Source organism: Nyctereutes procyonoides, unplaced genomic scaffold (assembly GCF_905146905.1).
Source record: "Nyctereutes procyonoides isolate TBG_1078 unplaced genomic scaffold, NYPRO_anot_genome, whole genome shotgun sequence".
Taxonomy (NCBI): Eukaryota; Metazoa; Chordata; class Mammalia; order Carnivora; family Canidae; genus Nyctereutes; species Nyctereutes procyonoides.
Genome location: NW_026575122.1, coordinates 24,230,170 through 24,243,936, shown reverse-complemented (window position 1 = coordinate 24,243,936; position 13,767 = coordinate 24,230,170). Strand labels below are relative to the sequence as shown.

General features: G+C 38.5%; 1 protein-coding gene across 1 annotated transcript in view; it reads left to right on the top strand.

Annotated features, from left to right (window-relative positions):
- The window catches only part of ANO4 (anoctamin 4), a 327,266-nt gene that overhangs the window by 100,497 nt on the left and 213,002 nt on the right, over window positions 1–13,767 (top strand). Inside the window, exon 2 of the mRNA XM_055336489.1 lies at window positions 5,476–5,667. Coding sequence (XP_055192464.1) covers window positions 5,613–5,667 — 55 coding nt within the window. The 5' untranslated portion in view covers window positions 5,476–5,612. The remainder of the gene's footprint in view (window positions 1–5,475; window positions 5,668–13,767) is intronic.

The following is a 13,767-nucleotide window of genomic DNA, read 5'->3' as shown; positions in this document are numbered from 1 at the left end:
TTTCCTTCATTTCTGGGGTTTTAGTAGACTTCTTACTGTGGCCTCCCAGTACTGATAATAAGTAGACTGTTTCTCCCTGTCAGTCTCAGTTTGTTCATCCATATAAGGCACCAAATTAATTAGCCAACCACTAAAGTAGCTTCCAACTCTAAATTTTTACCTTCTTATTTCAAGATATTCTCCTCTTAATAAAAAATTCTGCGATTTGGTGAAGCTCAGCTTTCCTCCATCAGATAGCATGATTCCTGACCATGTTCCCCTGGCTGATTGGCATTAAATAAGGCTAATACCTTTCCTTGGCTTTTTTAAAAGATCTGAATTTAGTCTTCCCAGAGTTTGAATTCCAGCTCTGTCTTCATAGGGCTTCTTTGGACAAAACTTATCTTTAATATTTCACCGAGGCTTCTAAAGTTATTTTCCAATTCTCTTTTTCATCAGTAATTTATTACTGGGAAATCTGTAGTGAAGAACTTTATCTTATCAACCGTCTGGTTACCTTGAAATACAGTTAGTAAGGGAAAGGCAGGGATAGATGCTTCTTTCCCTTTATCAGTTTTCTGAATAACGAATTGGCATTTTAGCAAACTCTAATGGTGATCAATGTGTGTTCTTTTTTAAAAATCTTTTGCTTATTTTATTTTAAAAATCTTGAATTTTTTATATGGTTCATATGAATCAGTAGGTATAGTCCATATTGATACAATCAATGCAAGTCAACATGATCAATATTGTTTTTGATGAGATTTACATGATGTCTAGAGCTTGCTTTAAACTACTGTAGTACCAGGGGTGTCTCAGTGGCTCAGTCAGTTAAGTGGTTAAGCAGGTGCCTTCAGCTCTGGTCATGACCTCAGGGTCTTAGGCCCCACGTTGGGCTCAGCACTCAGCTAGAAGTCTGCTTCTCCCTCTGCCCCTCCCCCCTGCTCATGTGTACTCTTTCTCTCAAATAAATAAAATCTTTAAAACAAAAACAAAAACTAGCACCTAAGGAGCAAATCAACAAAGGGAGTGGAACAGAAAAAACAAGATGAGAAAAATCTTTTTTTTCTCTCCAGCTTTATGGAAAAGCGGTATTTGTTGAAGCTAGGTGATGAGTACATGGGGTTTATTATTCTACCCTTTTTGCCTTTAGTATGTTTGAAATTTTCCTGGATAACTTGCTCTAAAAAGTTATGTAATTTTAAGATTACCAGAGGCCTAAATCTGAGTTCAGTCTTCAGCTCTGGTCTGTACATGAATGCTGTGGAAAAAGTTGCTTGATTTTTTTTTAATTAAAATTTGCTTGGGGAAAAAAAATAAAAAAATAAAATAAAATTTGCTTGGGGACTCCCAGGGAAGATGACAGAGTAGCAGGACTCTAAATTCATCTCATCTCACACATACAACTAGAATCATACTCACTTCAGAACAAGCAACCCAGAAAAGGAACCAAAAACTGGCCAAACAAAATCTACAACTAAATGTAGTGAAGAGGTCACATCAAGAGAGTAGGAAGGGCAAGGACTTGGTGGGAACCTAAACCCCATGAGTCTAACTGCTGAGGGGAGGGAGCCATGGGTCAAGAGAGGGGTGAGAAACAGACTGACTGGGGAGCATATAAGGGAAAGAGAAATCCCCATAGCATTTGGCTCTGAGAATCAGGGCTGAATTTCGTGAGTACTGACCATCAGCAGAACTTACAGTTTGAAACCTGAAAAATCAGCTAGCTCTGCTCTCAGAGCCCAGAGGGCAATAGGAAGCTGAGCCCTTGGCCTTAAAGAGACAGCACCGCAAACAGCCTCTGAAGATATAAGCAGTTTGAAAAGCATCTGGAGCTTACAGGAAGTATAGTTACTAATCTGAGTTAGCTGAGAGACTTTTCCAGAAGCAAAGGAGCTGGCAGATGCCATTTCCTTTCCCTACCGCTCATCATAAAGAGCCACCTGTGGGAACCAGCATGGCACCAGCACTCCCCCATAACTTGCTTACACTGTGCCCTGCCCCTCCAACCAATCCTGTCTCAGTCCCAGTGCTGTAGATTCCATCCCTGAGAAGACTCACACAAACCTTGCCAACATTATATCCTGTGACCCCCTAAGGAAGATGTGGGTGCTTTGTTAAAACTGTATTTCTCACCTGAGGTGTTTGTGGAACAGCCAGGTTGGCCCAGGTCTCTAATAGCACTGTGCATCCCCTGCGGAGGAGGACCAGCACTACTTAGTTAAAAAGTGTACAGCTGGTCCACTACTTTCAAGAGCAAGAGATGTAGCTGACTTCCCAAACACACAGAAACACACACAGAGAACTAGACAAAATGAAGAGACAGAGGAATATGTCACATAGAACAGGACAAAACCACAGTAGAGACCTAAGAGAAATGGATGTAAGTAACATGCCTGAGAGACAATTTAAAATAGTGATCAAAAGACACCCACTGGATTTGAGAAAAGACTGGAGGACCTCAGTGAGACCCTTAACACAGAGATAGAAAACATGAAAAAGAACCAATCAGAGATATAGAATACAGTAAATGAAATTAAAAATAAACTTGATGGAATAAATAAGCTGGAAGAAGCAGAATGAATTGACTAGAAGACAGAGTAATGACAAGTAATAAAGCTGAAAATTTGAGAGAAAAAAATAATTTATGTAAAACAAGAATAGACTTAGGGAACTCAGTGACTCCATCAAGCATAATAATATTGCACTATAGGAAACCTAGAAGGCCAAGAGAGAAAGGGAGGCATAAAATTTATTTGAAGATATAGTAGCTGAAAACTTCTCTGACCTGGGAAAGGAAACAGATATCCAGATCCAGAAGGTGTAGAGATCCCCCAACAAAATAAACCAAAGGTGGTCCACACCAAGATACATGGTAATCAAAATGGTAAAAATTAGTGATAAAAAAATTTAAAAGTGGGATGCCTGGGTGGCTCAGTGGTTGAGCATCTGCCTTTGGCTCCGGGCGTGGTCCTGGGGTCCTGAGATCGAGTCCCTCATCAAGCTCCCTGCAAGGAGTCTGCTTCTCTCTCTGCCTGTGTCTCTGCCTCTCTCTGTGTCTCTCATGAATAAAAAAATAAAATCTTTTAAAAAAAATTAAAAGCAAGAGAAATCAGTTACAAACAAGGGAGTCTGTGTAAGGCAATCCATGGATTTTTCAGCAGAAACTTTGCAAGCCAGAAGAGAGTGGCATGATATATTCAAAGTGCTGTGAAGGGAAGGTCTATAGCCAAGAATACTCTATCCCGCAAGGCTATCATTCAGAATAGAAGGAGAGATAGAGTTTCAGAGATAGACAAAAACTAAAGGAGCTCATGAGCACTGAACCAGCCATACAAATAATATTAAAGGGGACTCTGTATCTCTGTAAAAAATCAGTCAAGGGATCCATGAAAGGATATAAACTATGATACCATGTAACTAAAACATGGAGAAGAATAAAAAATGAGTTTAACTTAAGTGACTATCAACTTAATATAGACTACCATGTGCAGAAGATATTATCTACAAACCTCATGGTAACCACAAATCAAAGCCTGCTAATAGATATGCAAAGAATAAAGAGAAAGGACTCCAAATACATCAATAAAGAAAACTAATAAACCATGAAAGAAAGAGAAGAAAGGATCTAGAAAAACTACAAAAACAACCACAAAACAAGTAGCAAAATGGCAGTTAATACATATCTATCAATAATTACCTTGAATATAAATGGACTAAATGCTCTAATCAAAATAATACACTGATAGTGGATAAAAAAACAAGACCCATCTATATATTGCCTACAAGAGATTCATTTCAGACCTAAAGACACCTGCAGATTGAAATTGAGGGGTTGGAGAAACATTTATCATGCAAACGGTTGTCAAAAGAAAGCTGGAGTAGCAATATTTAAATCAAAGTCTGTAAAAAGATACAAAGAAGGACACTATATAAGTAAAAGCAAATATATACTATTGGGACTACATCAAAATAAAAAGTTTCTGCACAGCAAAGGAAACCATCTGCAAAACTAAAAGGCAGCCTACTAATTGGGAGAAGATATTTGCAAGGGGCATATCGGATAAAGGGTTAGTATCCAAAGTATATTTAAAAACTCAACACCTAAAGCCCCTCAAAATGGGCAGAAGACACGAATAGACATTTCTCCAAAGAAACAGACACATGAAAAGATGCTCAACATCATTCATCATCAGGGAAATGCAAATCAAAACTACAGTCAGGTATTACCTCACACCCGTCAGAGTGGCTAAAATCAACAACACAAGAAATGAGTGTTGGTGAGTATGTGGAGTAAGGGAACCCTTTTATACTGTTGGTGGGAATGCAAACTGGTGAAGCCACTGTGGAAAACAGTATGGAGATTCCTCAAAAGTTAAAAATAGAACTACTGCATGATCCAGTAATCGTACTACTGGATATTTAACCAAAAAATACAAAAACACTAATTCAAAGAGATTCATGCATCTCTGTGTTTTTTTGCAGCATCATCTACAATAGCCAAATTATGGAAACAGCTCAAGTGTCCACCAATTGATAAATGAATAAAGATGTAGTATAGGGGCACCTACGGGGCTCAGTGGTTGAGCGTCTGCCTTTGGCTGAGGTCGTGATCCTGGGGTCCTGGGATCGAGTCCCACAATGGGCTCCCCATGGGGAGCCTGCTTCTCCCTCTGACTATGTCTCCGCCTCTTTGTGTCTCTTGTGAATAAATACATAAAATCTTAAAAAAAGAAGATGCGATATATATAATAGAATATTATTCAGCCATAAAAGTATAATATCTTGCCATTTGCAACAACATGGATGGAGCTAGAGAATATAATACCAAGTGAAATAAGTCAGAGAAAGTGAAATACCATGTGATTTCACTCATGTGGAATTTAAGAAACAGATGAGCAAAAGAAGAAAAGATAAACCAAGAAACAGACTCTCAGTGATAGAGAACAAACTGATGGTTACCAGAGGTGAGTGGGTGGGGGGATGGGTGATATAGGTGATGGGGATGAAGGAGGGCACTTGTGATGAACACTGGGTGATGTAAGGAATTGTTGAATCACTATATTGCATACCTGAAACTGCTATAACGTTGTATATTAACTCTACTGGAATTAAAATATTTTTTAAAAAGAGAGAAGAATTGCTTGATTTTTATTGGAATTCCAATTTAGGAACTTAGCAACAGTTAACTAATCCAAATAAGTGCATATTTTCCCAGAATTTTGGAAAGAATTTTAATATTTGAAATTATGGGATTTTCATTCCTAAAACTCTTGTCATGATAACTGAGGATATCCACTTTGGAATGAAATAATGTTCAGTGAATAATGAAATGTGAAAATCAATCAGTATCAGAATTCTAGTGTTATTAGCATCCCTTGAGTATTTGAACCGTAGTTACTTATGCTGTCTGTATTTCATGCCAGAAAATAATTTGGCATTTTAACCATTCAGAACTGACTTCTTTAATGATAATGGTGCTATTTCTCATTCCAGGTTTAAGTTTATCTATTCATGGGGCTGAAAAGCGTTTGCAAATCCATCAACGGCGAAGTGTGGCAAGCCGCCCAGGGTCCCGTCACCTGCCCGTGGTCAGGCATTCCTCACTTCCACCAGGCCAAAGGTCAATAAAAATGGAGGCAAGCTCTTCTGGAATCACTAATGGGAAAACCAAAGTCTTCCATCCAGGTAATGTGTGGGTAATGTTCTACAGAGACCCATGTTGGTAGCAACCTAATATTGCCTGCCTTATGTTTTTATTCCAGTTGAAATTACCTTTTTCTTTTTTATGTTTATTTTTTTAAACTTGCCTTTTTAAAAAGTCTTGTTTTTCTCCCCTCTTTTCCCTTTGGTCTGTGGTAAATGTCACCAAGACCAATAAAGAGAGAAATAGCTTGATGTGTCAAAAGGTTAAGGCTACATTCTACCTATGGTAGCATAGAATCTAAATGGAAATCTGAGCAAACTCTTACTCAGTTCAAAAAAGTTTGGTGTATAATAAAACAAAATAGAGATTTGGCCATTCTCTTGATAATTTGCTCTAAGATAGTCCAGGGAAAAAAATCAAGGTAAAAATGTCCACTTTGAAACCTGAGTTATTTGGCTTGCCTTGGCTATAATGTCTGGAGATGAAGACGAAGACTGGAGTTGTATTAAATTTCAAGGCTCTGGAAAACATCTGTGATTTCTTAAAAATGTTAAAATGAGTCTATTTAAAATAGATAATTTCAATTAAAAGATTTTATCTGCTTGTTTAGATGAGAAGCTCATCTAAGCATTCACTCATTTGTTCATTCAGTGAATTTATCAAGTGTCTTCTGTATGCCAGGCGTTGTTTTGGGTGCTGAGAATACATCAGTGAATAAGGCCATATTTCTGCCTGTCTGATTCATAGAAACGTTGAATTGTAAGGCAGTTCAGAAGTCCTTTAGTATAACTGTCACCTGATCCTGATTGTCTGTGTTATGTTGTGGCAGGTGGCCACCCAGCCTCATCTAAAGCTGAGCCTCCATCTCTCAATATGACATACCATTTTTCTCTCAACTGATAGCCTTGTGTCCTAACCTCACTGTGCTATCCCAGAGATACTGGGCATGAATTACTGCAGATGCCTTATCCTTCATCTCCAAATTTATCTCTGCTTGCTTTCATCCTACTTCTCTTTCCTCCAGTTTTCAGGAAGTGAAGGTCTTCCCACTATCCTTGACCAAGCCTTACGTATGACCTTGGCCACCTCTCCTGACTTGAACCTCACTCAGGAGAATGTGTACCCTCATTCTTGTCACTTCCCCCTCCCATGCCTTTGACTGAAGAAGGCTTAAGCTTATCCTATTCTTCTTGTTTTCATTTGACACTGAACTTTTTTCTGCTATGTTTCTCCTCTAAAAGAATAATCTAGTCTTGTTTTCTCTTCTTTCTCACTTCCCATCGACTCTTGAACCTAATACAATCTGGTTTCGAGATTCTTCACTCTGTCATAGATATTCTTGAGGCCCTTAGTGACCTCCTATTACCACAGTATGCTGAGAGGCACACTCTTCCAATGCACTAGACCAGAGCAGACCATCACTTTTCCCCTACAACACTGTTCCCTGGCTTCTTTCTTTGTTCTCTTGTTTATCTCATAGGTAACTTGGATGGTTTCCCAACCATCAGCATCTCTCTACCTCTTGCTTCCCGTCCCAGTATATCTTTTATATCAAATCCACAGTGATTCATCTCTACCCTTAATCATGCCATTCACCTTGTTGATCCTGATGATTGTGAGGTAAAGTCCAAACCTCTGAGTATGTTAGAAACAAATGCCCTTCCTAATCTAGCCCTACTGCCTCTCATTCATCTTTTTTGCCCCTTTCTGAGTTAAGCTTTATATTCTAGTATATTAATCCCAGTTCAACCAGAAAAAGTGGAACCAGTAGAAGATGGATATTTAGAGATTTGTTACAAGAAATTGGTTCGATAAGTGAGAAGACTGTGTAGGCAGGTCTGAAATCCATAGAGCAGGCCATCATGAATGATGTGCTGGAACTTTTGGGTGTAGCTGAAGCTGCTGTCTATAGGGGAATTTCTTCAGAGAAGGCTCATTTCAGCTTTTGAGACCTTTCAATTGATTAGATAAGTCCTGCTCAGATTGTTTAGGATAACCTTTTTTACTGAAAGCAACTGATTATAGACTAATTATATCTACAAAACACCTTCACAGGAATATAGAATGTTCATTGAGTAATGGGGGACTGTAGTCTAGCCAAGTAGTCATATCAACCAGATCATCGCATCTAATCTGACTTACTTGCTTTCAGTTCTCCAACACATGATCCTATTTCATGTCTCCTAACCTTTTTTCATGCTGCTCCCTCTAGGATGCCCTGGTTTTGTTCCATTATCTTTTAACATTTTGAAATTACTTACCTCTCCACCATAATGTCTTCAAGGACAGGGATTCTGGATTGTTTATCTTTGTACTTTCAATTTGCAAGGTAGGATTGAACTGAACCTTCATTAGCTGTTTTTCAGACTACCACAATAGCTTTATTTTACATTTTTTCCCAGTTTTATTGGGATATCATTGACAAATTACAATAACTTTCTAATTGTTCTACCTGACTTTCTTTTGATACATGTTTATTGAAGGCCTATTAGATTATCAGGCACTCTTTAAGTATTTGGGAAACATCAGCAAATGAGGAGTGAGTCTAGAATTTTGAGGAACAGCAAGGAGACCCCGGAGCCTGGAGTTAGGGGGAAAACCAACCTAGATAGATCAGATGAAGCAGGGCTTTGTAGGGCATTATAAAGACTTAGAGCTCTTTGCAAAATGGGACTTCTTACAGGTGTTTGAGCAGAAGAATCTCATGATCTGACTTTTTTTTCAAGATTTATTTATTCCAGAGAGAGAGTGTTGAGAGCACGAGAGCAGGTAGGGGGAAAGGGAGAGAGAATCATCAAGCAGATTTCCCGCTGAGCACAGAACCCACTGTAGGGCTTGATCTTGGGACCCTGAGATCATGACCTGAGTCAAAATCAAGAGTGGGATGCTTAACTGACTGAGCCACCCAGGCACCCTGATGTGACTTATATTTTAAGAGGACCACATTGGCAACTATGTGAGAATACATTATAGAAGGAGTGGGTGAAAGGAGAAAGGTCAGATTGGAGGCCATCATAACAGTCTGGTAAAAGGGATGATAGTAGCTCTAACTAGGAGTGGCAGAAATGGTAGTGAGAATTTGGATTCTGGAAGCATTTTAAAGTTGGACCATCAGGATTTCCTAGTGAATTGGACGTTGGGTAAGAGACAAAGGAGAGCTAAGGATGGTTCTGAGATTTTTGGCCTAAGTAAATTGGATTGGTATCAACTGTTATGAGAGGGCTGCAGGGGAGGCAGATTTGGTGGGGTTTAGGGAAGAAGTGGGGTCAAGATCAGAAGTCCAATTGTGGACATGATAATAATAAGAACTGGTGAGATCATGTGGCTGGTGAAATAAGCATGTCTGGAGTTGGAGAGATTATTTTGAGAAAGATATATAAAATCAACTGTTGTTGACATATAAATGGTCTTTAAAGCCATGTGATGAAAAGAGATGACAGATGGAAGAAGTAAAGATGGAGAAGGAAAAAGGATTAAGGCCTGGAATCTAGGTGACTCTGATAGTAAAGGTAGGAGAGAATGAAGATCAGGAACTAATGACCATCAGGGATGTTGAGAAACTAGAAATTACATGTTTTGGAAGCAAAGCTTATCAAGAAGAGAGGTTAAATGTTGCTGAACGTCAAGTAGGATGAGAGCTAAGAGTTGGCCATTGATTTTAGTAAAGTGATGATCAATGGTGATTTTGATAAGAACAGTTTTGGTGAAGTGGTGGGGATGAAACCTTGATTAAAATGGGCTTAAGAGAAAATGGAAGGATATGAATTAGATATTGTGAATATAGACAACTTTTTAAAAGCAGTTTTGCTATGAAGGCTAGTGAAGAAAATAGGCCCTGCCTGGAGAAGAAGTAAAGTCAAGGGATAATTTTGTTTTTCAAAATAGCATATCTTCAGCAGATAATTTATGATGTTCAGAAGAGGGGAGAATTCATGATGTGGGTATCAGTTAGAGAGGAGAGCTATGCACAATAGAATTATGAATAAATTATCTATCATTACAGATGGGCAGGGAGAGTATGTGTGGCTGTTGGCAGTGTGATGAGGGTCTAAAAAGTTCTCTCCTACTGTGTCAGCTTTATCTGTAATGTGGGGAGCAAAGTCATCACTGAGAAAGAGAAGAAAGCCTTGTTTAGAGAGGGAGATGTTATAATGATAGATGATATGGACAGGGGAAATATGATTGCCAGCCAGCCCACATTAAAGGGCTGTCTGAGATTCATGGTCATGAAATTAAAGTAGGACAGGTCATCATGGTTGTGTGTTTTTCTTTAACTTTGTTTAGGCACATCCATGAAGACAGAATAGATGGACAATTACATTTTAGTCAGGGTTGTGGTTTTCCCAAGGAATTAGGGAAAGAGAGAAACAATCAAAGGTGCATGAGAGGGAATGATAATAATTTGTTATGTGATTCAAACTTGGTAAAGAGGGGCGTGAAGCCGATAAGGGAATGAGGAGCAGTGGGAAATTGATAGGATAATTGGTGGAAGGTTCCAGAGGGGTTGAAAGGGTGTCAAGTTTAAGGTAGGGAGAAGAAGAGCTAGAAAGTTAAGAAGTGGTTATAAGAGAGTGAGTGGAATGCCTGGCACTGATATTATGGGGGAGTTTGCTGTTATTAGTAATGGCAAGGTCTACATTAGGGTATGAAATGTGTGGCTTTAATAGTGTGGAGGGCAAGACATTGGAGGAAACAATTCTCAGGGACTGAGAGGCCAGGGTTTGGGAAAGATTGTCTATATAGATATTGAAACTATCAAGAATTGAATAGTGTTTGGAAGAGGGATAATAAGCTAGGACTTGACCTCACCTAGAAATGAGAGAGCATGACCTGGAGGCAGCAAGAAAATGCAGATGAAGGACTGAAGGTGACATAACAACCTGAGATTCAAGACCCGGGATGTTTAGGGAAGAGGGAAGACCAGTGGTCTGAAGGTGACATTAAGACACAAGGAAGATACCTCCTCCTCTCCAGGTCTGTTGTGTCAAGACAATGGAAGAAAAATAGTACCATGGGAAAGAGCCACAGGGAAGCATTGAGCTCTGGAAGAGCCAGGCTTTCATGAGAGTAAGATGATAAAGGGAACAGTCTGAGGAAAGACTGATGACAAGAGGAATATTCTGTAGGGCCCAGTGGAAGGGTGATTTGGACAAATTGCCTTCCACAGCTTTCTTTATTTTTCTGGACCATCCCCAAGTGTTCCACCAAAGAAGACCGGTAATATTATCCCTTCTCTACTTAATAATCTTTATGACTCTCCAGAAGAAAGTGCAAGCTTGGGGTCCAGCTTTTCAAGCCCTCTGCAGTTTAACCTCTCTCTATGATTCCTGGCTTATCTTTTGTACCACAGCCTGCCTTATTCTACTATAAACATCTATAGCTCTTCACTATTTCTCAAATAAGCTCCTCTCACTTTTGGAAATGCCCTTTGCCCCAGTAAATCCCTACCTAGCCCATCTCATTTCTCAAAACATAACCCAATTCCATATCCTCTCAAAAGCCTTCCTAGATCTCACTGGTCAGAATTGGTCTCCCACTTCCTAGTACTTCTACAGAATTTGGAAGCCTAATCAAAGTCCATATGTTTTTTTTAGATTTCATCATTCTCCTGGAAGGCAGGAATTGTATTCCATTTATCTTCATGTTTTCCATCTCCACTAACCCCATGCTTTATTCAGAAAAGGTTTACTAAATGATTATTTGCTGTTTGTCGAAATCTATTCTACCCATTGGGTATAGGTTTGCATTCTGAAGTTACACAGACTAAATCTAATTCTTTCAAATGATGTTCCTTTAAAAACTCATCTTGAGCTATTTGCCAACTGCCACATTTCCTAGTTTCCTCAATGCTTCCTTCAGTGATGTGGTATTCAGATTGTTTACTATCCTACCCACTCTGCTGTTAGAAACCATTTTATTCAATTTCTGCCTCTTTGAATGTACAGTGCCCAGAATTACATAGAGTATTCTGTTCATGTCTGACCCAGGCAGAGTAAGTCAGTGTTTACTTGACATCCTACACTGACATCAATGTAATAAAAATTTAAAGAAATGTTAAGGTATTTGCTCATGGTGTAATATCAGTGTGAGATAATTTAGCATATCTCAAGCCACTGATCTCACCTTAACATATCACTATGTTTATCCATAATTTTATCATAGATATTGAACCCTACTTGTATTGGTTAATGGTAGAAAATACAAATAAAGGCAATTATTTGGCACAGAATTACAATTAAAAATTATATTAAACAAATTATAATTAAAAGCCTGTTATAGAATATGTATATTTAAAACTATTCTTCAAGATAGATGTGACTTCAGTTACATCCTTTTATTTTTAGTATACTTACACTAATGCATCATAGCTCTCTGTTGGGAAATTATAAAAGAGCTTTCAAACTTATTTGTAGTGAGTCATAGATCTTAGAAACATCATGGATATTTTAGTAATATTGAGGCCTATTAAGTGATCCATCTGCTTTTTACAAAGTTAATAATCCCAATTCTTAAAGTGCTTTCTAAAAGCTCACTCAGACTGGTTGTGAAGTACAAAAAGAAAAAACAAAAGTCTTCTTGATCTTCTATGACATTAGCCCTGTACAACTTCAATTCATTTATCCTCCTTTGAGTTTACAATTTTTTCTGAGTCCCTACTACATACAAACAAATATTTATTTGGAAGATAATTCCTTGGGACTAGAATGGTGTAGAACTCTATTACACATGGACCTTAGGGAGCTTACAGTCATGTCCAAAGAGATAATCAGTCAGGGTTCTTTGCTTATAAACAACTGAAACTAAGTATTTAATCCAAGCAAATCAGGAATTTAAATCTGGAGGATATGGATGGAAAGCCTATGGATGGAACCAGCCTTGGAAAAGGAGCAGAAACCAAAATGAATTATGTTATTATCTCAAATGAATGAACCCTTACCATTTGTCTTAGTTTTGCATTATTTGGCTCAAGTTTTAAAGACTTGGGAGAGACAGTCTTATTGGACACATATCTTTCCCTTGACTGGGTAGGTGGTGATGAAAGAAAAGATAGAACAGAAGACTTCTCCCTTCAGCTGTTGTAATTGGATTGTAGCACCCCTTAATTTCTCCTCCCACCTGGGCTACATATAGCAAGGAAAAGACATTGCCCCAAAAAGAAATAAAGGGGATATTAGAAAAGAGAAATGTACATAGAAAAATGTCCACTACATAGACTCATACGCAATCTGCTGTAATAGAAGTCAAGCGGTTTTAAAGGCTGGAACAAAGATATAAATACAGTTAAGGGAATATTCTTAGTGGGAAAAATTTAAGAATGATTCACAAGGTTATATAGTCTACAAATTGGACTTTGAAGGTCAACCAGAATATCAACAGGCAGATGGAGGGATGGCCACTCATATGTAGGAGAGAACATAGTAACAGAGACAGTGCATTGTACTGGTTATGAATCAAGCTTTGTTAGACATTTTGAACTCAGATATGTTACCTGCTGGCTATGCAGACTTGGGCAAACCACTTAACTTCTATAAATCTCACTTTTTTTCAGCAGCAAAAGGCGGATATTAATGCCTGTTTCATGGTGTTAGAGTTGCCAGATGAAATACAGCACTCACGGGTAAATTTCAAACAGCAAAGGCTCTTTGGTGTATTTCCCAATATTGCTTGGGACACATTTATAATAAAAAAAAATGTTTATTTGAAATTAAAATTTAGCTGGGTACTCTATTTTTATGTACTACTATGTCTGGCAATTCTATACAGCATTGTTAGGACAAGCTAATAAATTCATTAATGTAAAATGCTCAGTATGACCCTTGGCACATAGTAGGTGCACAGTAATAAATAGATAGTGATCACTTTTGTTTTCACCATCACAGACAAAATTCAGAAGCCTGTAAGTGAATATGTCCCAGAACCCTTTCTTTTTTTTTTAATATATAAATTTATTTTTATTGGTGTTCAATTTGCCAACATATAGAATAACACCCAGTGCTCATCCCATCAAGTGCCCCCCTTGGTGCCCATCACCCAGTCACCCCCACCCCGCGCCCACCTCCCCTTCCACCCCCCCCCCCCGCCACCCAGAACCCTTTCTTGCTCAGTCACTGTACCACAGAGCAGTTTTCCCTGTTAATTTG